The sequence below is a fragment of the Pollachius pollachius genome, assembly GCF_949987615.1.
Source record: "Pollachius pollachius genome assembly, chromosome: 3".
Classification (NCBI taxonomy): Eukaryota; Metazoa; Chordata; class Actinopteri; order Gadiformes; family Gadidae; genus Pollachius; species Pollachius pollachius.
In genome coordinates this window covers 43,926,452-43,953,710 of record NC_136936.1, presented here as the reverse complement: position 1 = coordinate 43,953,710, position 27,259 = coordinate 43,926,452, and the positions used below count along the sequence as shown (strand labels likewise).

General features: G+C 42.7%; 2 protein-coding genes across 2 annotated transcripts; both read right to left on the bottom strand.

Annotated features, from left to right (window-relative positions):
• Positions 1–125: 125 nt before the first annotated feature.
• On the bottom strand, positions 126–16,705 carry LOC307072192 (1-acyl-sn-glycerol-3-phosphate acyltransferase gamma-like). The gene is made up of 10 exons (XM_079731397.1): positions 16,507–16,705; positions 9,575–9,632; positions 9,223–9,455; positions 8,228–8,397; positions 7,826–7,987; positions 6,746–6,899; positions 4,912–5,014; positions 4,022–4,097; positions 3,239–3,437; positions 126–2,678 (listed from the first exon to the last, which is right to left on the bottom strand). The coding sequence occupies exons 3-10, from the start codon at positions 9,398–9,400 to the stop codon at positions 2,587–2,589; spliced, it is 1,134 nt and encodes a 377-aa protein (XP_079587523.1). The 5' UTR covers positions 9,401–9,455; positions 9,575–9,632; positions 16,507–16,705; the 3' UTR covers positions 126–2,586.
• Positions 16,706–17,734: 1,029 nt separating this feature from the next.
• Positions 17,735–25,563, bottom strand: LOC307072529 (pyridoxal kinase-like). Its single transcript, XM_079731849.1, has 11 exons — positions 25,320–25,563; positions 24,786–24,840; positions 22,963–23,067; positions 21,672–21,755; positions 20,888–20,922; positions 20,563–20,648; positions 20,310–20,355; positions 19,922–20,033; positions 19,491–19,627; positions 18,968–19,034; positions 17,735–18,660 (listed from the first exon to the last, which is right to left on the bottom strand). Exons 1-11 carry the CDS (start codon positions 25,398–25,400, stop codon positions 18,548–18,550), a joined length of 921 nt encoding a protein of 306 aa, XP_079587975.1. The 5' UTR covers positions 25,401–25,563; the 3' UTR covers positions 17,735–18,547.
• Between the last annotated feature and the right edge of the window lie 1,696 nt (positions 25,564–27,259).

Below are 27,259 nucleotides of genomic sequence, written 5' to 3'. Positions count from 1 at the left end.
CCACTAAAGTATCTACTTTCGAGATTCAACGTTGGATCGCAGTGCTTTTCTTTTCGATTTTTGAAATCTGAACGCAAAAATAAAGTTAGGCGTGGATTCCCCCCCCCCCCCCCCCCCCCCTTCAGTACAAAATAAAACCCCTCCAGCAACTGTCTAATTCTTTCCCCCTCTACTGTACAAAGCTATCAAAGACCTGCAAGAGGGGCAGGACCGCACAAGCTTTCTGGCTTAATGGGATGGAAAATAGGGATGAATACTCAACATTAAACTTCATGAGCTCTTAAGGTTGATTATTTTCAGTTGACGCAATTAAGTTACGTTGAATATGTTCTGAATACAAGTTGCGAACAATGGACCGGTGCGTGTGTGTAGTGGTACTGATGGTGGAGCAGGACTTTTATGGCGGGAGTTACTATAGAAACATCAGAATCAAGCAGCGGGTTGTCAATCCCTATTTGAAACGTATAAAAACATCTTCTCTGTTACTTCTCCAGGTCCCTGCTCAACGTCTGGCCTTCAGAAAGCATTAAAAAAAAAAAAAAACAGCACTAATAATATCGATGGTTGCATGACTCCAATAACGTCTCTTCTTCTGAACACAAGGCTATGGCGGCTCTAGAGCCAATAACTAATCGCTGTGGTCACTTGACAACACGGTCCGATCATGTAGGGTTCGGCAACTTGATTTAGTCCCTGTTCAAACCTGCATTAAAACAAACTGCTGTTTTTTTCAGAAGGGGCCGGAGAGCTTTTATAGTGAGATATTGGACACAAAACAGTAACATAGAGCTGCATATAGCACGGTACCAAATGAAATGCAGCTTTCATTTAACTAGTGAGCAGCGCCAAGTTACCTATTCAAACAAAACAGCAGTCAATTATTAGTCAATGCTCTGACCCCCTAATGATCAACACATCGCTGTGGTGGGGAAAGATATACCCCTTGATTGAACGAAAATAAGGGGTTGACAAAAATAAATAAGCACTCCTTTGCATGAACCAGCTTGAATTAAGGCAAGGTTTGAATATTATTCTTGAAGATATATTGAAGGAACCTGGGGTCTTCAATACCAGCTGCCTAGGGTCAACAGGACACAGGCCGGCGAGTGTTCTCACCTTTAACATGGTCTCCTTGTATGGGAACTGCTCAGTTAGACACATGAAGAAGCTGAGGTGGTCTCCCAGGCCAGCCAGATCACCGGAGACCAACAATTGCAACTCCAGAACCTGTACAATCAGTCCATAACCAAAATATTCCCCCAGGTCTTTGATTACCCTACCCGTTCACTCCCTTTCCCACTAGCAAGCGAAAATGTGTACAAGAAATAACTGGTGTGCCCTGCTGTGACCATTCTAAACAGGGAAATAATCAACCAACACCCCCCTCCCATGAACACTGCTGTTGCTGAAAATGTATTTTATGTAGTTTAGTTGCTCTTCACTGTCAATTCCATGCCGTTTGCGGTCTGTTGTAGCTGTTTTATACCGTGTACTGTTTATTTGACTGATATTAATGTGTTTCCAGAATGCCGAAGATACATTTACATTTTATGTCAATAAAGATTTTTTATCTTACATATGACATGTTACAATTAGATTGTATCACTTGCCAGTACACTGTCCACAACAAAATCAAGTGCTGAGAGATCTTACTAAGATTTCGACGTGGTTGGAGGTGAAACCAGGTGGATGAAGAGCAATCACTTTATGCAATTGCTTTTCAAGGTCAAGAGGGAATAGCCAAATGGAAATGGGAAATGGTTCTCAGTGAATGCCAATGAAAGCCCACTGACTACTTGTCGGGATACTTTATTCATTATCGTCCTTATTGAAAACTCTGCTTCCTTCTCTGGTCCCCAGAGACCTCAGAGCCTGTTCCGAGTTCCTAACGGTTAGTAAAATACCCGCACATGACGCAACCACAACAAGGGGACTGAGACCCTTCACTCATCGCGGTTAGCGAAACAATACCAGGAAAACCGTGTGCTGAGATGAGGAACAGAACAACAACAGAAGGGTGCATGCCCTGGGGACACCAAGATAAGTCGTTCTTTCCTTCTTCCTAGCGAGGTTGGGCGAGGGGGGGGGGGGGGGTCAGACGTGGTGTTGTGGTGGAGCGCCTGGTGAAACGGCGCAAACGGATTGGCCGTCCACGACTCGGTGGGTGGGGCGTTCAGGGGAGAGCGGCAGGGGAGGGGGGGGCGTACAAGCACTCCCCCACCCCCGTTCTTGAGTGTGTCCTTAAAGGGATTATTATTAATCCCTGCGTCGTCTACTCCAGAGAGCTAGGTCAACAGTCTAAATTCTCTCTTGCTCTCCCCCTCCCTCCCTCTCTCTCTCTCTCTCTCTCTCTCTCCCTCTTTCGTGTCTCATGTATGTCATTTAACGTTATTTATTATTTAAAACTTAAGATTTTTATTTTATTCATTAGTTTGAGCCTTAGTGCCCCATCCCGAGGGAGAACAGAGGTGGTGGGAGGAGAGGGGGAACCTAAAGACCAGTGGACTCCGGTGTACTGGGACACGCAGAGAGGTGGGGATGGGCGGGGCCAGAGGGGGAGGGGGGGAAGGAGGGGGATGAAGAGCTTTAGTTTTGCTTCTTGACCTCCGGGTTGCCGTAACTGGAGCCCGTCTTGTTCACCTCGGTGACACCGATGAGACGACGGATAGCGATGGAGGCTGGGGAGAGGTAGAGAGGACGAGATAGAGAGAGAGAGAGAGGGAGATTGTGCAGAAGAACGAGGGGGGGGGGGGGGGGGGAATGCATAAGGAAAGATTAGAGGAAGACGAGTGCAGGTCAGACAGTGGCGAGAGCTCAGCTTGCTAAGACTCTTTGTCCGTTTTGCCATGCGGAGACTAATAATACCCAAAACAGTCGGCACAAGACACCAGCGGCATGTCTTGAGACAGTCATCTGAGATAGCTACTCTGCGCGTTACAATACAGGCATTATACCTCAATCCACTAACTTGCTCTTATTGGGAATTATCCCATTAATACAGAAACGTATTGAAAATAAATGAAATGGAATGCAGTAATATGTATAGCATCAGGCAGCACAATCCCACTACTGTTGTACGGCATTGTTGCAACACGACCCTGCAACTTGGGGAAGCCCGAGTTGAATTTGAGACTGCGACCCATTGCAACGCTCTAACCTATCTATTGACATGGCGGCATTGTAGAATGGACGCCACGTTGAAAAGACCCCTTGTTGAAGTCGTGAGCCGGGCACCTACCTCCGATGAGGAAGAGGAGGAAGCCGATGATGAGGAGGGGCGAGCCGCTGACTGCCACGCCGTAGGCGAAGTTGATGAGGGGCGAAAGCAGCAGGGTGGCCCAGAACAGGAAGTTGAGGAGTGTCCAGAGGCGTCGGGGAGGGATGATGGTGGGCCCGGGGAAGCTGCCCTCCTTGTGGTAGTGCTCTTGGAGGGCGTCCTGCGCCGGGGCACAGGAGCGGGACGGGACAGCACAGAGTTTATTAGCAAAGAAACACCACACTTCTGGAAAAGGGCTACTACACCACTTTTAAGTTCTGCGTCATTATCTTGGTATACGTGATGACACGTTCCTTATGGGAGGTCAACCCAAAGTGTTTGCACCAGCGTAACACATCGCAGGCAACCTGTGGCTGCTGTTTAAATAATTGCTTAGATTTTAAATGTCAAACTGCGATGAACATCTCCGTAATTGCATAAATGCCAACTCCAGGCCCTAGCGAACAGCTAAATGCCAGCATGCTCCTTTGCCCCCCACGAGATACCCAAAGTCAGCAGAACTGAGAGCGTGGCAGTGTCTGTGATGCATTACCATCTGCCACACTAATTAGCTGATAACAGGAAAAATATAAGACACATTTCTGAACACCAGTGAGAACCTTAATTTCCTGCCGTACTAAAAAGTATAAGTCAGAGAGGGAGCGGGGGGGGGGGGTGTTAAATAATAAAAGAAAGCGCTGACGGCTTGAAATCAAATGGGGACAAACTTCCTTGTTGGGTTCCTTTAACATCATGTGACCTTACCTTTTCCTGATAGAGCTTATGCAGCCAGTTGGCACACTCTTTCTCATCCTCTGGGATCTCTTCAACAGGGAATCGCCTGGAGTAGATGGGAGAGAGAGAGAATATGTCAGCTAAAAAGGGGGAGAGCAAGAGGAAGATCACAGTAGAAATGCTGAGCGTGTGGAAGAGTCTGTAATAGCAATTCTGACCACTGGAGGTCGCCACAAAACCTATTGGCCACCACAGCTCCATCAGGGAGCCCTGCTAAGTCTATTTGCTGCAGTGAACTTTTACCTAGTCTCTAGCACAGTCCTGACCAAGCTCATGCCTTTCCTAGACGGCTGGGCACCAGTGAAACTTGATATTCTTAACCATGATTTTGGCTGCTCCCAATCAAATGCAGCAACAAAAAATAAAAATAATGCACGTTAATAATTTTCAAGTCGAGTTTATTTGATTGAGAAGCTGCAATTTAAATATGCTCTTAGAGGGAATGAAATGCTCTCAGCGGGAATGAAATGTACGAAATTTCGTCGGCTTGCCAATTAAAACCGGAATTTCACCTGTGGCCCACCTCCATCTTGTTCTCTGCCTCAGGCCTCTTTTCAGGGGGAGATGGGAGAGGGGAACTGGCCCTGGCTTTCACATTACTAATAGCCTCAAGCCCGTTGAGGCCTGAAGAGTGTTAGAACACAAGCCAAGATTCAGAGCCCCTTCCTGCGGCGCTGTTGGCCTTCAAAGAGGCATACTATGCATAATGTCCATTGGACGCAACCCTACATGAGATGGGGTTTGGGAGGGGGCTTTGCCTTGGCAGACTAATGCATCATCCTGACACTGACCACTTGACGACCAAGTCTTAATCATTCAAGCAGAACACAAGGGGGGAGGGGGGAGAAGGCTGTACTCACTTGATCTTCAAGTCAGCTTTGTACTTCTTGCCCTGCACGATGCCCAGCAGAGTTGGTGTCTGCTGGTCTTTGAAGTTGAGTGTCACATCGTAGACGGCGGTGACTGGGAGCAACAAGGGATGCAACATGGTTAATACATCATGGGACATCTCAATGAGATGAGTAGAGCCAACATCTTAGCCCCAATATCCAAATACTAGGCATTCAAATCTCTGAGGATTTGAATATTCATTCATGAAAAAAATAATTGCTTAGTGTAATGCGTGTGCATATTCGAAAACCGCATGTAGCAGGTTATGTTACATTCAGTCCAAATATCCCATGGATAAAATTAAAATGTATATGGGGCACGGGACATCTCTCTGTCCAAGAACACGTCGGTCGAGGCAACGGCAGCCATCACCAAAAAAGCCTGGCCAAACATGGGATGACAGAGTGATCCTTTGTTAGTTTGTGTTAGGATTCTCAAACATTATTCGAGTTACGAGTACTTCAGTAGCACTTTTGACACCTGCCTTCCGGTTTGAGAACAGGCTAGAGCGAGGGAGAGACATTATTCTAATTGGGACCAATATTATTAAATACTTGAGGTTTGGCCCAAGAATCGGTCTTCGATGGTGGCACTCCGCCTAGGCAGTTGCGGCCATAGAAATAAGAGGTTGAGGCATGGTTAATTAAAAAGGTTTTAGAAAGGCTTTGCCAATTGACTTATTTAGCAGCTATTTCAATGTTTAAATGCGGACACCAGGAAACCAAAAGCACTTTCTACTAATAATAAACAGTAATTGAATAAAACATGAATATAACGAGGAGCGATGAATTTTCCTTTAATGGTGATCAGTCACCAGCACAGCATTCAAACCACATATTTAATTTGTGAGGATTGGAAGTAGGCCCTTAGTACATAGCATTGTGTAGCATCTTATCCTTTTGTTGTATTTACAGGAAATTGGTTAACCTAGTAATTATATGTACTTAGCACCTGTTTTTATGAATATTTTTACCGTACCAACAGCAATATATTGCTTCTTTCTTCTGACAAATGTAAGTCGCTTTGGATAAAAGCGTTTGCTAAATGCAAGTTGGGCTACTCTCATACTATGGAACTACTGACTTCGGAAACTTGGAGGCTACATTAAAGCTCTGTGGTAACCCAGTCGAACTACGACTTCTTTCTAAGAATATTTAAATATTCATTAGGAAAAAAAGATTATCAGAGGCCTAAAAGGGTGCGTTCACACTTAATAAATATTAATTTTCTTACCCTACGCCATAACATACAAATTAAATGCATAGTCGCGATGAGACGGCACATTCTGGCCGGGCCTTCCGGCGGTGTGAACGACACAAATCCGTTAAAAACATTGACGCAGAATTCCCGTGAAGCTGTGTCTTGAAAGCCAGTCAGCGTTGAGATTCTCTCAGCCACCGTCACATCCTGAAGTCATGATTGAATAACAAAAGCGGTAGTCATCCAGGCGCGGCTTCTGGAGAAGAAGGTACCATTCACCGAGTTGTGTTGGCCTCCCGACAGTGCTTTGAACCTACAACCGACGTCTTTGGGCTCTTGGAAGTCTCCGGGACTTCCACAAGTACAGAGCCGAATAGTGTTCATCTCGGCCGTGGCTGGTGAAAAGCAGCGCTGGTGTTTACGCGAGGTAAGCCTCTTTATGCTTGTGGGTGACACCGTCAAACTCACACGTGTGACGCAAATTGAAACTGCGCTTTGCTTTTGGTGTGAATGCGGCTTTAAAATTACAAATTCGGGCCAGCACAACAAGGGTTAGGGGCTTTCATTTATATACACATGTACTTTTGTGCGTATGTGTCTCACCTGTGCCCTTGAGACACTGCAGGGTGGTGGTGAAGCCTTTGGTTCTGGGGAGGAGGTGGTACTTGAGTCTGGGCAGTCCTTTGCTCTCTGCCACCTGCATGCTGATCTCATGCTTCTTCTCTGTGAAGCGGGTGCCCTCGCAGTACAGCAGGAACTACCAAAAGGGAATAAAAAGACTTGGAATAAATAGACGGCCAGGCAGAGACATGACCGGCTTGCTTTCGCTGTTTCCCAGTGGCCCCCCCCCACAAGCTTTACCAAGGATCAATTACACAATACTTAACAAAACCGTCTGTTGTAACTAAGTCATCTTGGAGATAAAGCGTGTCGTAAATAGCTCGGGTTGCCCTCGAAAGCCATGTCACTGCGACGTGACTTGATGTACGACTTTAGGGCCTGGTAATCAGATCAACCAGCGATTTGCCTAATCTCCACAAGGCAGGCCAGAACTGAGGGCGAGGAGACAAGACATCTTTGACAGAAAATATACAAAATGACCCGATGTGTCTTGCACACCTCTAGGGAGTGGGTTAGGAGTGAATACAGGAGCCCTACTGACCTAGAAACATCCAGAGACTTGCTTTTATGTTAATACAAATATAAAACCCTAATACTGGGACACACGGTCAGCCAAAGAGATGCTCTGTACGTCCGTTCTCCTGACCTTATCTTTCATCTGAGGTCTGTTTTTACCATATCAAAGCACAGCAGGAAGACCTATTTTTCTGAAGTGCACGAGATGAATACGCACTGGCCCGAACCCTGCAGTTTGTGCATGTCCTGAAGGCAAAATAAACAGTATGCCTCCTGCCGAGTCGTTTTGAATACAGCTGGTGGTTTCTATGAGGACGGAGGTGTAAAAAAAAAAAAACTGGTTCCACCGAATGTTGTTCAAACATGTTCAATGGATAGGGAATCATTTACGTCAATCCACCAAAACCCACACTTCTCATAGCCTTGGTTTTTCTTTGCTGTGGATACCCTAACCATGTCCTAAACCTAACTACGTGAGAAAGAAAAACAACTTCCATTTCAGAAATAACCTTTTTTTTTTTTTTCATCAGACTTCCATGTACCTACCCACATAAACTCTGGGTAGTCCTTCAGCGCGTCCAGACCCTTGAAGACCGTGTCCCGGTCCTCCTCCCACCTCCTCTTGCAGAAGACTATCTCCAGGAAGTACCAGGTCCAGCCAATCAGAGGCACCTTCAGTAGCTCGTGTTTGGCTAACACCTTTGAACTCTGCGTGTAATATAAAAACACAAATGAATGCCATTTCTTCTTCGGTAGTTTTCATTCGTATTAAATGACATGTACACAGTCTTGATCTCCTACAGCCACTTAAAAAAATGTGAAGTGAAATCCAATTCACAAGCTTCCTTTGAAGAGGGTATACAGGTGGGGTTCATTATCAGGCTTAACTTCATCAACAAAACAAGACCTGGGGGGAGCGGGGTGGAGAGAGACACAGTGTACACTCACCCCTAGGATGCCATATCTCTCACACATGGTCCAGCCACAGAGGAAGTCGATCTCATAGTTGTGGTTGAGGATGATGATGGCGTGCTCTTTGCCGAATGAGTCCACCGTGGCCTGGTCTGTGTAGAGTGTGCAATCCGTTCCTGACCACCACTCCAGAAGCATCACAAGCTCTGAGGCGGGGGAAGATGAATTTCACCTTGTTTGAGGGCTAGCCATAATTACTGTTTGTATGAGCACAACTCGACTCAAGAGGTTTTTCAGAAAGTTCTACTTGGACCATGATCAAGACGCACGAATATAGCAGCTTTAGCGTGTGCCCTGGTAATAGATGTAATCACACTTTGGCCAGCTAAAGCAGACGAAGGTTCAATATAAAGCAGAAAAAGAAGAGGAGTTTCTTTCTTGTGCTGAACCACGTTGTCATCCAAATGCTGTAACTTACTTAGTGGTGACCTGAAATGATATGCAAAATCTAAAAATACTCATAGCAATCCATCTAGTAAGGCCTATCTTCCATAGATCATGAGCAGGGCTGCTGTTGGCCAAGATGATATTTATTCAGCACACCTGACCCACAGGTTATAGAGTACACCAATCCTGGCCCTTACAGTTGGAAGACCTTAAATAAATGTACCACTTTCTGGCTATCAACACTGACTTTAAGTTCTGAACTGCATGCATTAGCCCATACAAAGTACTAAAGAAATGTACTTAGTTGACATAAGCTCTTGTTTAAGGAAGTTATTTTCATCAGAACACAATCTCATTACTATACGTAATGTTTTAACATTCAAGACACCTAAAACAAACTTTGCCATGGCAGCGGAAATAACACAGATATTACCCTGCGGTGCGACTCGAAGAACAGACGATAGACGATCTACGATAGACGGCTCGTCGCATTGGCCTCAAATAACTTTCCAAGTACCCCACTGGGTGCATGCCTCCTGTGACTCCCCCACCAGACATGCGTGTGTGAGGCGGTGTACACTCACGGCTCCAGAGAGAATAGGCGAGCCGGCAGTTTATCCGACGGTACAGCTGCTTGTTGAAGGGCCAGAGGACACAGGTGCAGAGCTGGATGAAGTTGATGATGAGGCCGCTCACGACGAACACGAAGCCCATCAGCAGCTGAAGGATGAAGAGGCTCTTCAGGTAGGTTAGCAGACCCATGGTGGTGGAGCCCAGGGAGCCCAGCTAGGCTCCTCTACACACTCGGCCGGCCGACCTGCCAGGCAAACACACAGGCACAGAGTGAGACAGAGAGAGACAGAGGGACACAGAATGTTGGACCCCAGACAAGAGATTTGTGCATGGATCCAAAAGTAATAATAAACTTCAACGTACCACGGTGGGGTCGTTTTATAATCCTCGCTTGCAGGGGCCTTCGGACAGTAGTACAGACCTGGGGACAGAAAAGAGGAGACAGGTTAGCTGTACGGTATGTGAAGAGCAAATATTACACAAGAAACCCCTGCAAGATAAATCCCTTTCCTCTTGTATACCGTGACTACATTGTCGGTAACTCACAGTTTCTTCTATAAAAAGAACCTGACAACAGTGTGATACAAATTATGAAAATTGCAAAACATTTGTACAGGTTTCCCCTTTAGAAAATAATGTGTGGAGACCATAGTGGAAGCATCTAGAAACCGAAGGAAAAGCCAGAGAAAATCCTTGCATCTGAATTGGCCTGGCAAGACATGGATTGGCCTGGTATGAAACAAAATTTCATAGCAGATCAAAAAGAAACACCGCACCTTCTTCAGCGCCGCGGCTCAATGTAGCACTTGAAATACACCAATGGCGCACACATTAATAACGCCACAAGACCCACCATTGCCGCAGGTGAAACCATAATAATCCAGTTGACTGAGTTCTTGATACGACGCCCTCCCGCTGGAGATCGATCGCCATTCTTACCCACTCATTATATTTCCTTCCAAGCCCTTAATACTAGGACATCCATCTGTTTAGTTATTATTTGATTGCATCCCGTGTCCGACTGCAGCACAGGCCCTGCGGTCAGCATCAACCAGCAAGTGCCCCCCATCAACCTGCACCGGTCTGCTATGGGAAACTGCAGAAACTGTTGGAGCATGCATGACCAAGACCCATTCTGCCAGCCTTCTAGGACTGCAAGATAATGACAAAAATAATATTGATTACCTGGCAGCTAGTGTTGAGTTGAGCAATTGTTTGTGGTGAGATTTGTAATTGACGGGTGTATGAAATTAGATGTATGCACCAGAGGCAAAAATAGTGACCGTGATGATTATGTAATTAATTGTGAAGTCCTACTGCCTTGTAGAGAAACGAGCACGTTGGGGTAGGGAGGGCGCTGTTCAGTAAAATCTTTGGGTTCAGTCCCCATGGGGGTCGTTTTTGGTTTGTCCTCTCCACTTGATTAATTTTTTTTAAAGCTCTTCACATCTCAGCATGGAAAATAGACATTGTCGGTGAATCGGCCAGCTAGTGACTAAATTTGATTTGGTTTTATTAACGCATTAATCTTTTCTTCTTGCTTGGGCAACCCATATTTAATCTTGATCCTGGTAATGTTTCAAAGAAAAAAAAAAAAATCCATTGTAGAGGATGAGCAATACTTAAAGTTGAGCTACTCAGTAGTACTAATCGTATAGCTATCTGGTCTAATACGCATGCCCTAATCCAAGCCGCAGATGTACATTTTTTCATTCTGGCATAGACTGGAAAATAACCGATCAAAACATGTCTAATAAAAATAAGGCCTGCATTTAAGGAGTTCTTACTCCTAAATGAAATCTGAGTCCTTAAAATTGACCATGAGCGGTTTGTCTCTGCAATTGTGCAAGTGTTCTTTTTATGAGGGCGTGTTACTATTGTGCCACGGATAGGTGGGTTCAACAAGCATGCAAAGTTGGACCTAGTATCGCTACTCTTTAAAGCATCATGTTTCAGCAAAGGTAATTTATAGGACGAGAAACAGTGGAAGGACTAGAGACAGATATAGATTAACGTCCACTCACTTGAAGATCTAAAAAAGCTAAACTATCCAAAGCTATATAATGTTACAAAGGATGTACTTCAACAAATCCTCGAAGGCAAAACTAGGAGTATAACCCTAAAGGAGGATCTTGTCCAAATGCAATTTATTGACTGCAACCTACAGTTTCCATATTCACTTGAGGTTTGAGGTGCGCGCAGGCCTTCGGGAGAACTCGCGAGCAGGCATCCGTTGATGCAAACCATTTCCTCAATTGGAAAGTGTCATTCCCTCATCCCACATGTCCTAGAGACAAGCCTCAAAAGAGTAGAAAACAGTAGGACTACTTGAGGAAGAATCACAGAAGATCACAGAAGGATCCATTGATTCTCTGATCCACTGATACTGCAAAAGTATCAAACCTCCAAGCAAGTTGCCATTGCAAGGTTGTTAAATTAAAGTCTAAATTTGAATAAAAGGCAATAACAACCACTACTTTAGAGGAGTGGGTGAGTGGTAGATATTAAATATACTAGATTCAATAGAAGCCAGTATCTGAACAAAAAGATGTCACATGCACTGACAATGCCTGTGTCACAAGAAGGACAAATACAGATGTTAGAAGATTTAGGATTGAGACCAGAAATTGCATGCCCAAGGCCTAGCAGCGTGCCAAACCCCGCAAAGCTAGATGCTAACGATTTGACAGGGTGCTAAAAGATGGCAGGCAGCTGAAGACTAGTGGAGCATGCAGGTAGCGGCAGGTAGGCTGCCTCGGCAAAAAGCATTTTCACAATTTACGTCTCCGTGGGAAGTCAGTGACCCTGCTCAGTCTAAAAGGGAAGGTGAGACACAGAGTGTTTGAAAGCTTCTTAAAGTGGAGACAGCTGGTTCTGTTCCACATCACCTGAATACAGCGTCCATGGCAACCAATCCCATGTAGCATTGTCTAGTGTGGCTTACAGCACTGATAAGGCTGAAGCGGTCTGAGCAGGGAGAACCAGGCATTCACTGTTCTTGTACAGTTTTGGCAGCAACACCGTTGGAGTTTCCAACTGCAGTAATTGAAAAGAAAATATTAATTGGTTGCCTTAATAATCAGCTCCTTCGTGAAAACACCAAGCGAAGGAGCAGTCACGAGGTATAAAAGGTAGCTTGACACACCACATTTAATACATAAAAACAAGCAATCTTCAGAATTTCAATTGAAAAGCGTTACCCAGGCCTTTGGTAGGAGGCCAATCCCCCTCTTCCTTTATGCTTACCAGTAGACGTAGTAGGCAATGGCCATTACCACCAATGCCCCACAGATCCCAGTGAAGATCATCACAGCACTTTGGTTCAGCATTTTGGCTCCGTATAGTATACCAACCTCCAATCACGGGAAAACTTGATTAAATTGATCAAGCGACAAAACGGGGGAACGGCACGAGGGATAGTCACAGTCTGTCCAGCTTCGCGGCCATGTTAATCTCACAGAAGGAAACCGGGAGGGCGAGATTATGATGAGGACAGCAAGAACGCGGTAAGATCCCAGTGGTGGAAGTGCTCAATCAGCACAGGAGTGGATTTGGGAACACCAAGATCCCAGACAGCAGGTTAAGAGCGCAGGTGGGGAAATACTCCAAAAACACGGCCGCCCCAATTTTCCACGGGGAAATAGAACAAATAACTCAGTGTAGGCCCTTCAATAGAGTACACAAAACACTGTTTGGTGGATAGGTAAGGTAGCTTGCTTTTGGAATTGTAAGCGGTATCTTCCATGCATTCCCTTCCACTAATCCAGAGGATGAGATTAGGCCTGATTAGCAAGGTACAGGCATCCTGGATATGTCACCCTTCATTACCGCTGACCAAGAGGGCTGGACCCTCCAGTACAAGGGAGGAGTCAGCACGGCCGCACCTATGACTACCAGGTAGAAAATAAGATAAAAATGGCTATCACAATCTATCTCTGCTATACATGGAAAACCCGGATTGTTCTACGTAGATAAATTCCGGAAAAGTGAATGGCGACCGGCGTCCCTAGTGTTTAGCGCTCTGCACAGCCACCCCAGACGGTCAGCAGGGAATACGTCTAAATGCATACATCATTATTTGACACTTTTGTATGGTTAAAAATGACTATAAATCATTATAACAACGTTTATAGGTCATAAAAGTCGAAAAAGCATAATAGCTGCTCTTTAAGTATTTGTGTTTTTTTTCTCTGAGGTGGACTGCATCAAACAAAACCAGTACTTTTTATTGATAATCCCTTGAACTTTCAGCCTTAATTAAAGTGATTGTCAAGAGCTCCAGAATTAACATTCAACAATCAAGGCTTCTCCGACAAAGTTTTCCTCAGAGTTGGTCTGTCATGCAAGCTGAAGTCCAAATCCAGAAAATGGGTTATTGGAGTCTAACAAAACAGGACCAATGTCCAGTTTGATTCAGTCAAGCCGAGTGTCATGGCTTGTCAAAGGTATTAGGAATACCCAGTGGCTCAAGGTTTCTTTCTAAGCCACATCAAAGGCCAGAGGACGCATTGCTATTTGCGAGGCCTTGAGGCACTGTAGGAATGCAGATGGAAATGCATTGTGACAGTCAAGGTCATTTAGACTACAAGTCACATGTGGGAATGCACCGGGGGGTTGCAGGTGTTATGCTGTTGATGCTAGCCCTCTGTCAATAGCTAATTTTAATGCTTGGACAGAGCAGGTTGATATAGAAGAGACCCGTTCTGTAGAATATAGGAGTCCTCATTACCCTTCATGTAAGCCTATTTCCATAGTTCCAAGATGAATGCAGCATATGACGATATGAGAGCAGAGAACAAATAATTTTGAAATATTCAGCATTACAGTTTTTGACAGCTCACATATCTTTCATTGTTCTCATATTTTTTGCCTTCAGAAAAGGTACGTTGGCTTGTTGTCCTTACTTGCATCAATCAACTAAAAGCATTAAAGCAATATTGCTTGTTTCTTAAAAAGGTCTGACAAATACAAAGTCAGGCCAGGGTCATTTTCGTTCCCTTTGATGGAGGTGTTGAAAACCTCCTAGATCCATTTATTTTTTTGGCGTGAGCCAAGGTTAGTTCAGTTTCAATGGTTTATTCCTTTTAATGGAGGAGGACATTTGTAAAATCCATTTAAAATATTTAAAAAAACATGATTTATGATTCATTATCCACTTTGTAAGCTACAAAACTGTCCACAAATGGATACTATTTTATATTCTACATAATGCCCACTGTCTTAGGTATTTGTACCCAAGGGACTCAATATTACAATCAAGTCACTTGGGTAAGCATAAGCATAAATCATACACCGGTGATGTAATATAATTCAGCAATATACACAGGTGGCATATTCCATTCAAAAAAAAAAATCACACGATTCAGATAGCATTTCTGAACAAGAATTAGCCTAAAGCTGTTTAGAATGTATATCACAAATATAAGTAAACATGTGAATATGGTTAACCACTCATTGAAGTTCTGCCAGCTATTGTTACACCACAAAAAAGTACATGAGTCATCTCTTGGACCTCAACTGCTTTTAACTGTTCCGCTTTAGATAAGCAGTCTTCAAGGGAAAAGGCAGTTTCATAATCATCAAAAATGAACAAAGATAACCTTTGACATACTAGCTTGATGTTATTTCTAAGATTAACAGATTTCTTCCTTTGTAAAGCACTATGAATGGTCTTGTGTAAGAATGGTGCTATTCAAATTAACTTGCCATGAGATGCCTAGTTGAAACAACAGATAATCAAAAACCATGTGCTTAAAAAATAAGCCTACATTTAACGAGCATTGGCTATTTTAACATTGATAGGAGGCTAAAATGATTAGTTCCAACATATCAACGCAGAGCAGACATTCTAAGTCCAAGCCCATTTTCATGATCATCGAGGGCATTAGAGCCTCATGGACAAGACATTGCTTTGTACCCTTACCAGACCAACAGTCCCCCCTCACCCCCTGGAGGTGAACATTATCTGTCTATGTCTAAACTCTGGATATCGTAAAAATACATGCATAGATAGTACAAAACTAGTATCTGCAGCTCCACACAATAATCAAGGCAATATTGGTCGAAAATACACGATGCGATACAAAATAATAAGAATACACCAAAAATATATATTTTTTCTATTTTACAATAAAATACATAATAATAACGCCATTTACTACTGAAATAACCACCCATTGATTAAGCACAGGTCGGTCATTATACTTGCCTCTGTGTTAATCGCACATACAGCAATGCTGGTTCAAACTACAGCAAAGTTAACCTTGGCCAAAGAACAGCAGACGTTAGTGAACTGTAGTAACCCGTCGGTGGTGCGACACTGTGCACGTCAAGCCTCGGCCAAACAGCGCATATGCTGCCGGGGTCGCAGGGAAGCCATGCTCTTTATCATTGCAATAAGTTAATAAGCAATTTCATATGGTGCCGTCGTCCATTTTCAAATTATAACTAAATGCACATGCTTCTTTGCCCCACAGTGGCATTTTATGTTTCTTAATCACTTCCTCGCATTACTTAAATCACCCAGTGTTACTTCAAAATGTTAGCAAGTCATGTCATTAAATAGGGATCAAGGAGTACGAGTAGCGTAATTGTAAAAAAAAAATATATATACGTGTCCCATACTGTATGGTCAAACCCGACGAGAGGACCCCAGACAGCCCCGAACACCTGCGTCCGGTGCAGTTTATTCACACGTCAATAATCACTTTTTGTTGCTTCAAGTGATTTTAGTTATTACATATTTAGAAGTCTCCTTTGGACAAATATGCGAATTTAAAATGCCTCAAATTCAACTTTAAAACCACAACACTCCAGAGCATCTATCTTCAAGAATATCGGAAGTAGCATAAGCAAGTAGCAACCATGGTAGCAACTTTCTTCACCCGATACATGGTTCATGCAGATTGGTTGAACACATTTGAATAAACCAACACAGAAGCAAGCGGGCTTTAATAAGTGATTGGAGAGAGAGAGGTCATCCTTTGTCACAGTCTTTACTGGTATATAAAAAGGTGATAGCCTGTTGTAGGACTGCAGCTGCTGCACAGGACTCCAGGGCTAAGATGGGTTAGCCGGGCTAACACGATTGATGCTGTCCAATACATTTAATTTAAAGGGGATTCTCCTCAGATCAACACACTGACCAGTGTGTGTCAAACCGTTGTTCTGGACAACACATACGTCTACATCGCAATATTTGAACGAGACACCCTGCGTTTGTAGAAAAGCATGCAGCAAGGCCGGTTAGCTCAGCGGTTAGCTGACCGTGAGGACCCAGCGGCAGCGTCGCTTACCTTCAGTATCCGTCGGAGAGTGGGACGAGTCGCTCCAGCCTCTGCTTAGGAATAGACACGGTCTGGCGCTAGGCTCTTTCCTTCAGGCCAGGGGTCTTAACGTGGCTATGTCCCAATTCGGACATTTAAACCAAATTCAGTGTTTATAGTTCTATGTTTGCCGGTTAAAACACCATACTGCCCCCAAAGCGAATCAGAGAAGACGGACAACATCCGGTCCGCCCCTCATTCATTCGGTCACGTTTAGTAACTTTAGAGCAATATCCAGGCTGTTATTGTATGAAATTGAATACGGAGACGAGATAGCACCGTGAAGAGACCAGCAGGTGGGCAAGAAAAAGGCCTTCGGCCTTTCCCATCAATTATTTGACCACCTGCTTAATAGTTAATAGCATGGTCAATAACTCTGAATAGGGTCCCATGCTAAACTTGAATTAAGTCAACCATTTTTTCCCCCCGGTTATTTATTTAATAAAGTTAGTATTAGGTTAGTGTTTTTAAGGGAGCCACTCTTGTGACCAATTGCTGTCCTGGTCTGTGGGTATAGACTTATGCTTTAATTTTACAAGATTAATAGGACGGTTGTTTTTTAATCCCATATTATTTTTCTAAATAATAATTACACCGTCCATACTTTAAACAGAATATAGACAGACGATCCCATAGGATTCAATTTCATTCGCCCTCTGCTGGCGAGTTAACACCGGAGTAGTTTTCATGTTTGCTGCGACTAATTTACCCCACGTCATATCTGCAACGACTCAGACATATGCTTTGTGCAATATCAAATGCCAAATATAAACTACATGTTATAACATATATTGTCCCTCCCCTCTTTCCTAAGCCAACCCTCGCAGTCAGTAAACCAATGATAGTAGTCATTTAGAAGTCAAGTATTAGGGTTATTCCAGGCAGTTCACAGTAAACACGATTAGTGCTAGTAAAATTAGGCTGTATCCTGCCCTTGCTCATTCTACCAACTATACTATATAATAAACAACACAGAAAAGCAACAATATATGTTGTATGATGTAAGCAGACAGCAAATAGAAAGAAAGGGTCAGTATGAAATATAACATTTACAAAACTGGATAAATGCATCTTTCCTCATCTAAGATTGTTAAATACACAAAAAGACAACAACAAGGCAACATTGGGTACAACAAACAATGACTGACAGAACAATTATAAATTAAACATTAGTTTATTACTTTATAATCATCTTGGCTCATGTATTAGAGCAGCAACTCATGGTTTGGCACTTCTACATTTGGTGCACATTACATTTGCATTCAAAAACATTCATTACAACTGTAGTTCCTCACTAAGCCAGGTGGAGACCATTACACATGGCCTTCCACACAGTCAATAATTGTGTTTTTCTACTTAAAAAAATAAAACCAACAGCATAATTCATATCTTCTAGATTATCTGTGCAAAATTCAATTTCCAACTTTTAAGACATCTTAACATTTGACATTTGTTTATCCGACATTGTAGAAATCATTGCATACAAATGGAGAAGGGACAGCTCGATGGAGTTATTGTAAAACCAAAGCATATGCATTATATATTTCCACCTTTAAAAACAATGTTAGTTACAAAAATACTATTGTGCCCTAAAATTGAACTGAAATAGGATTAATAATGATCATTCACCGTAAACAGTTTTTCCATAGGATCAACAATCATACCGATACAGCAAACGAATTGGAAGACGTTAACAAAGGCAAGGGGTGTGTTGATGAAATTATTAAAAGCACACATGTGATCTCTATCGTCATTTCTACATGACATTAGTGTGTTATGAAACGGTGCGTTTGTGGGAAACGTACAACACACTTCGAATCCTGCTTACCTCATGAAAACATGGTTGTGCTCTTGAAGCAAACGTAACGAGAGAGAGAGAGCGAGAGAGAGAGAGAGAGAGAGAGAGAGAGAGAGAGAGAGAGAGACCCAATCAGCCAGCAGTAAATCCAGTTTTCTGAACCGACACAACTGTTATGGTGCGTGAATATCCTTCTTGACGGCTTTTTCTATTTTATAAAACTGTAGCCTTCACTACGAGGGCCGGGTCTTCAATGTCCTTCTTGCTCTGGACCATCCGAAGCTCCAGCTGGGCAGGGGTGGGTTTCTTCCCAGGGCCAGCAATCTCTACGATAATCAAACCGATAAAAAAACCAAGACAAGTTGATTGCGAAACACAGCCAACCTTTTTCTGCCCTGGAACCAAACCGTTTGCCTATGAAATAACATTACCAATTGTTCAAAGCAATCTGTATTAGCATTTAGACAGTGTTGTGGTCATTGAGCAAATAGCTTCATGCAAACGTTAGTAATACCTCAAGGCAGAATGAAAGTTTTCCATGGGCATGTTCTCACACAAAACAGACACATATATTACAAACACAGACACAGACACAGACACACACACACACACACACACACACACACACATTACCATTGGCGTAGGTAATGGTCCTTTTAATGACGTGATGCATTAGAGAGACCGTTTTCTCACAGGCCGCCTTCAGAAAGAGGTGAGGAAAAATGGATGTTGTAATGACTTGTGTGTTTGCAATAAGTCTGTTTTCCATTTGTCTTTCAAGATACTTTGTAATTCCAATGTCCTCTTCAACAATGTAAATTTCCCTATTTAACAAATACGTGATCATTACAAATACATTAATATATATTAATCATTATTAAAATATTACCGTACATCCAAATCTTAAATCAATATAACATTCTCTTTCATGGTATTATCTCAGCTGACTTTTGCAGAATACAACCAAAAATATAATTCCTATGCTTTATCCTGTTTTACTTATAAACACCCATATTCTTTATAATATATACAGAGGGAGTGGCAACCCTGAATATCACTCCCAATCTTTTGCTCAGGTCGGGCTATGTTTCAAACTGACGCCCTATTGTAGATGTGATTTTAGGGCCACACAAGGTGTGCCCGTTCAGTGGCCAACCTTCAGGTCCTTGGGATGGTGGTGGGTCCAGGCCAGGAGCATGGCTGCAAACAGGTCGCCCGTTCCCACAAACACTGCATCCACTTTGGGGATGTCCATCCGAATCTTCTGGCTGCTGCTGGTCCCGTCCGGTTTCACTACAGCATGATTGGGGGAAAAGTGGACCAGAACACTGAATTGGTGGCCAGACATTGCTTTAAACGGCAGTCTTGCATGGTGCCGTACTGTAGACATATCCGCTGTCCACCGTAATGAGGCTGTGTGTGTGTTGTATGCAGTAATTCCCTTAAAAAATCCAATCCAAAGTCCACCTACACTCAAAAAGTAAGGCTCGCTTTTTTAGATTTAATACAAGATTCCTATAGGCTGCTGTGGAGTCTTAGCAAATGACCTGGATTCTTGTAGCCTTAAAGTTAGCATCTGTAATTTACCTATCCTCTGACTACCAAGTAACACCAGGTACGGGTCCCCCAGCTTTGAGTGCAGGTCTGTGCTGGTGAGAACCACCGTCTCTGGTCCCATCTTATGAAGCAGGTCCATGATCTGGGGTAGGGGATGGGAAGTATATATTAGAGGTTTATTTGTATTCCTTCTTGGAACTACTGCACAGAAACTGGAATAGGTCATATTCCCCTGCTGGGATTGGAGATTACTTTTTCAATACTAGAGAGCTTTTCATAACTTCATCCAATTTCCCATTATTCCATAAAAAATAGGACAGACTCGGTTCTCAGTTATGTAAACACCCTGAACTATTCAGACAGGCACTTTACCACCACCATCAAAACCAAAGGTAACATATGGTTTATTAATACTCACCTCAACAGCATCCTTCTCCGTTTTCATCTTCCTTCCTGTTAACAACCTAAGAGAGGCAAGTTAACAACAAAAAATAAAACAACTTGGCAAAATGCAGCTTCTCCGCAGCAAAGTGCCTCGTAAAATAAAAGTGAGGATTGCCCATTTTGGACAGATCTTGGGAGGCACTTTCCTAAGTGGGGTCTTGGCACATCTCCTGGGTAAGAGTGTTTGCCTACTAAGTTCATACGTCTCTTGCAATTATGGTACTCACTCTGCCTCAAACTGGTTAGGTGTGAGGATGTTGGCAACGGGTACCACTTTGTCTCTGTAGACAGGCAGCAGCATCTCAGGAACATACTAAAACAGCAGGAAGAACACTTTCTTATCCATTTGCGACTCAGACATTTTCCAATTCAGATACTCAACCTTTATTTGAGCCGCATTCATAAGATTGCGCAATATAAAAACAAACCGTTTTACAGAACAGTATATACTGCCTCATTTACAGTATAGATTCGCTGTAATTTTATGATAATAATTCCAAGGAATGAATACTGAAATAGATGGATAATATAGGAAAACTGCTAGATACACACCATAGCTCCGTGGTCCCCCATAACTGGATCACAAACTGAGGGAAGAACATTTAAAAAGTTTAGTTTAATAATAACATTTAAAAAATTCAAGAACATTCCAACTTTTATACACTCCATGATATCATTTTACTGGTCTTAATACAAGGATTTATAGAACATGGGGGTAGGAGCCAGGAATTATTTAATTTTGATACTATAAGCTTTGTGATGGTTTATATTTGTGATATTGTTATTCGTAATGTTATTTATTATTGTGTGATCGGGTTTGATTTAGAGCTGGGTCAGAGGGATATGGGCGGTGACACTTAGTTGATATTAAAGAGTATTTATTTTACTTAGTTGCTGCTAAATATCATTTGCATTATACTATCTTTTTGTGATATGTAATTGTATGTTCCATTGTTATGTTGTTCAACATGTTATGTGTGTACGTGTGTTCAATGGGAAGCCGAAGACAAATTTCCACCAAGGTGGACAATAAAATAATTCATATCTTATCTTATCTTATCTTATCTTAAGCAGTTGAACACCTGTATGGAGAACGAGAGGGTTAATGGGTCGCTTTATATTTTGCGGACCACCACATTATTTGGATAGTTGTAATTACTTTGGATTATACCTTGTGGACGTTCTAATAAGTCCACACTTTTCATAAAAAAAGTTGGTTCACTGTATTTTTCGGATATAAGCTAATCGTTTTTGGTAGCGCGTCAGACAGAGAAGCAACCCAACCCAGCGACTTTTAGTTTGTTTCAAATAGTCGCTACAAGGGTTTAACACTGACCGTACACCAAACTGGGATTGGCTTTCTTCAGCTCTGCAACAATGTCCACCACCATCTCCAGGAAGGAAACGTCCCTGCTGTAGCCTGGAGGAGAGAGAAGAGGATATTACATGACCGTCCATCCAACAAGCTAATCTAGCCTTCACATCCTTAAACAGAGTTAGTTGTAGTAACATTTTAAATGTATTAAAACTTACAATGTCAATCCAAATCCAAATTAGGACCACTTGAGAAAGTGGAAACTATTGAGAAACTACTATTGCTCAACAGGACATATAAACTGTCATTTCATAGTGAAAGGGGCGGCAGTAGCTTAGGAGGTAGAGCAGGATGACTTGCAATAGGAAGGTTTCCCTGAGCAAGACACCTAACCCTAACTTCTCCAGATGAGCTGGCTGTCGCCTTGCATGGTTGACACTGTCAACAAGACAGTGTTGACACTATCGGTGTGTGGATGTGTGTATGAATGGTTGGCAGTCATTTTTACTTTTCCTAAAATCCAAAGCAAAAGATCCCTAACTGCCATGTGATGTGGACTGTTGACACTGCTTGTTAAAATGTAGCCCAAAAAGTATTAGAATTATAAATGAGACGGTTTAGAATACCTCTGTCGTCCTGGAACAGTTATCTCTCTCTCTACAGCAATACAATTGTGTGAAGAGGCTTTTTCTCTCGGTTATGTGCACAGATATTAGTATACATTATGTAGAATAGTACAAAGTACAAAGGTGGTGTTAGCTTTTGAGACCGGCAAGTTAACATACAGAGTCAGCAAATAATATTCAGAACAGTTTCTGCAGATTCAAGATGCTGAATCAAATGACATACAGCCACAGTGTCTTTTCTGGCGTTTACTATTTGTGACGCTAGGAAATCTAATTATGTGTGCAGCAGCCAATACATAATTCATGGGTAATAACTCAATAAGAGTCAGTTTCTTAACTAAATATGCATTAAATAACAAACCCATACAAGGCAATAGGTGAAAGACAGTGCCTTTGTTGAGCTTTATGTTAAAAAAAAAGGACACAGGAATAAACTGGTTTTGCTACTTTTGCAAGACCCAATTAAATACAAAAGGCTCAAGCACATTCCAACAGCGTTGATTACAGGTATTACATACAGGCATCACATTACAGTGCCATTTCACATCATCTTTAATATGCAGAATATAAATAATATAGGCATAGGAGTCATGGCGATTCCTTATTCTATGTTCATAAAAGGCCTTTTGTTTCATCTCCTGGGACACATTTCTCCCTTCTTTACCTGCCTCAATGTGGGGACTCACCGGTGAGCACGTAGTCATAGTGATTGACATTGTTGAGTTTGATGCCCTCATACAGCACGTTGAGCTCCTGTGCTGTTAGCACTTGTCCTTTCCAGTGGGCGTAACCTAGAACGTGCAGAGGTCAAAGCCGAGATTCGAAAATCCATTCAGACAAGGATAGAAAAAACAATTGTATGACGTTCCTATGTAAATAAATAGCACAAGATAAGTTCCAGGTCATCTTTACACAGATGCTGAAGATTTGGATAATATATCACTCACATTCTTAGGGCTTTAATCACCATGAACCCTATATTAATTTCAACATGAATGTACTTGCATACTTACATGCATGTACTTAAAAACAAAAGTTGTTTTCCTTCTCCAAAAGAAACCTTTCTGGCTTTCTCTCTCCCCCCTACAGTTTGTGTTTAACCTTCACAACAGCAGGTTCCCTCTACTAAAACAGGGTCATTCGGGTTTGGGAGAGAGGGTGAAAGAGAAACAGCCGGTGTGTTGAGCAGTACCAGAGCACAAGCTTTCTATTAAGGCTTCACTGAGGGCCCCTTTGGAGCAGGCCCCATGTTGAGAGACAGAGAGGAACAAAAGAGTGTGTGTGTGTGTGTGTGTGTGTGTGTGTGTGTGTGTGTGTGTGTGTGTGTGTGTGTTGGCAGAAGGATAAAGGGTGGGGGGGGGGGAATGTCCAGTACGAATCGCATCCGAGAAGAGATAATTAGGAAATTCTTAACCAGCCCAGTTAAATGTATCCTTAGAGTCAACTGTTTGTTTAAACATTAAAAGCAGTAGATGAGTAGACAGACACATGGTAATTCTGTGTATGTACTCATCAAACATGTGGACGGACGAGACCAAAACAGCCCAGAAAAGCGCCTCTTCATGAAGTTCGGCATATCTGCCAAAACCCTCTCCCACTTCTGAAGGTGCACCATTGAGAGCATCCTCTCTGGCTTCATTAATGTATGGTATTGATGCTAAATTGCAGATGGAAAGACCCTCCAAGGGGGGGGGGGGGGGGGGGGGGGGGAAGACAGCGGAGACATTGTCTGCCATCTCCCCTCCATGCTATTTTGGACCTTATTACTGATACCTCTTTCTACATATTTGGTGCTTGCATGTCCAATCGAATTTCACTGTTCAGAATGACCCTTTGTTAAACTGTGCATGTGACAGATAAAACTCTGATTTATACAAAGGACAGTGGCATTGTACTACAGAGATAAATAATGATTGCATTCTATGACCTTCTTATCTTACTTCTTTAGCCTTGTCGGACCATCCTGATCTCGCATGTTTACATTCTGCTGTGAACCTTGAGACCTAGATGGTCTCAGAGGGTAACCATCTCCATAGGCAAGGCAAAGTTCATGAAGTACTGGAGTGAGATTAAAGCTCAAAGTTAAAGGAATGTATGACCGAACGTGCATTACAACACATGGTCACAGCTGTGTAATAACATTCTTACACAATTTGGGGAGGCATTTAGGAGAAACCAGAAACCAGCAAGAAGAGGCTCCAATAAATGGCACACCCTAGCTTTAAGAAATCATCAATCATGTTCTGGACTTATTGTGAGTCCCTATTGGCCACAGACAACTCATATCTAGTTTAGGGATTGGGGGATCTTTGGGAAAGGGGTAGAGGAGGTTCTCAGGAGAGAACATGTATGGCACGAACATGATTGTAAACAGCCTAAGACCTAGATGGTAAAATCCACGATAACACGTTTATGATTTGAGTGTGTGGGTGGGTGTGTATAATATATTGCTTAGTATAACAAAGAGCAATAGAATTGCATGAGGGCAATTAAAGGGGTTATAACAAACCTGTGTGATTGGAGAACTGCACTGAGTTGATCGAGTCAACTTCAAACCCAAGAACCTGGGAAAGAAAGGGCAATAACAATGAGCCACTGAAACAGTAATCAGAGAAGTCACGAAGCCAAATTGCCCATCGTGTTAGACTTAAGCAAGAAGATAAGCTTTTCTCTTAGGTCACACTCTGGCCATTCTAGCTGTTATAGATGTGTGAACATATGTAAAACGCAATGCTTGATCTATAATGACGTTTAGACATGTTTGAGTGGAGACGTTTTGCCACTATTGTGAATTTCCAATTCCCTTCGATGTTTTGGCACCAGAAGGATCTTTTTACTTCTTTTTACTTGCTTATAAAGTACTGTTTATATCGAAGAAACTGATATAGTCGTGTTCAATAAGACTCGGGGAGGGATTCGGGATGTCACGGTACTTTAGTCTCACATAATCTCCCATTGGCCGAGTTGTCGCTGACAGCATATATACACAAAGCGCGTGATCAAAAGGTATAAAAAGGTAAATTGACGGTAAAACGATTCTTACCTGCAACGGGAATGAAGCCGATTTGTTCCCTACGTATCCCCGGACCACGTGACTCTGAATAGACAGGACACGGCACTCCATTTCGCAAATTAAACATAAAAAGGCAACGCCAAATTTAAAAACCACGCCAAAGCAATAACAACGGTTTGCGATATCGCGATAAGTGTGGCATGCAGCAGGCGCTCCCGCATGCAAAAAACTTTTTAGTAAAGCGAACCCGGCATCGAAGGAAGACGTGCTCCCTCAGGTTATTCTGTGCAGGCAAATGCGTGGGCACCTCGTGATGATCACTACTGCTAGACGACCAGAACGTCTATGGCGGAAATCTTTTACTCTCCCGATTATATATATTTATAAGTCATTGCGGTAATCTGTTTACGCAGCAAAATACAGACCTGTTTTGTGACGGGGTTTAATAAATCATTAAAGAGATACGATTAGAAGATCCATTCAGTCAGTAAAGGTCATGCAATTGTATGAACGAGATAGTGACGATCATTGACAAGTCCTGACGAAGTCAGGCCGCGAAGCTGGTATTTTATGTTCTAGTTGTATGTGTAGCGTTGGCTAATTTGCCCATTCAGAAATGCACATTTGAGCCCAAAAAACGAATGACTACCTCGAGTCACATTCTTTATTGGTCTTTCGTCGGTCTGTTTCTTAAACGGTTGATTTACAAATATGATTGACTGTCAATACCACGGGCAGTGCAAGAGACAAACAGACAGACAGACATATATCCATGAAAGTACAGAATTGGCATGGGACGCCGACATCAACTGAAGCGTATATCATACGTCTGAATAGACGTATCCCTTTCCCACCTGGTGGGAAAGTGCCTCCTTGGAAAACAACAGCACCCCAAGGTGGGGGACTTATGTATTTGCACAGTGAAGAGGAAGCGCCTCGATTCTGTAAATGTAATGTAAACCAAATAGCCTAGACCCATGTTGTCAAGTATAAACAATGACAGCGTCCAGGCCCATATTATTACACACGCATTTAATAAGTGTATGCATTGTGAATGGTCCGTATGCATGCGTAAGTGATGGACGTCCGAATAAAATGTATGATGTAAACGTACCTATACTTCATTAATATTGTCATGAGCCAGAGGGTAGAGAGGAAGTCACGCGAGACCGGCATGGTCTCACGTGGCTCCAATGGCACCGTGGCTAGAAAACAGAGCGAAGTATGTGTCCCCACACCCGCTACCGCTAGAGACATGCGTCTAAAATAACACATATAGCCTCCCACTTAACAAAAGTGAACCATTAATTAAAAATAGTTTCACTTGCACACACAGTCATAATTTACTAATTAAGTAGGCTAAATGTCAACCCCACCCAGACTCGGGACGCCTAATGCGTCCTAAAGCCAAATGCACACGTTGTGCATTTGGGAATAGGAAAATAAAAACATATTATTTAATCTCAATCAACATATATCATATGTGCATGTACAATAGGATACGTTATTTTATTGCTGATATTGTTTCATATTTGACATCGCCCTACCCTATCAACCCAGTAGGCATATTTCCTCAACGCCTACAATTACTATTGCATGTTAGTAAAATGTGTATTCTGCTTGTGAATGGACTGGACTCAAAACGAACACACCATGTGATATCTGATAAAGTCCATCCCATACAATTGCCTACTGCAAAAACATATTTTTGCAATTTAGATCAGCTTGATTCGATTTATATTGGGACTTGGAGGGCAAGACCCATGTACATATTAGGCCTATAGCCTTTTACAATATGGACACCTCATTAGTAATGAACAGTAGGCATACACACTATGTTGCGTACACATGTAGTCATTTTACGCTCTACGGTAGACACATACAATGATATGGTAGGTTGGCGGTTTGATCCGGGATGAAATGGCTCGGTTCCAGTCTCCAGCCAGGGCGGCAGCGAAACTGGGCTGTGG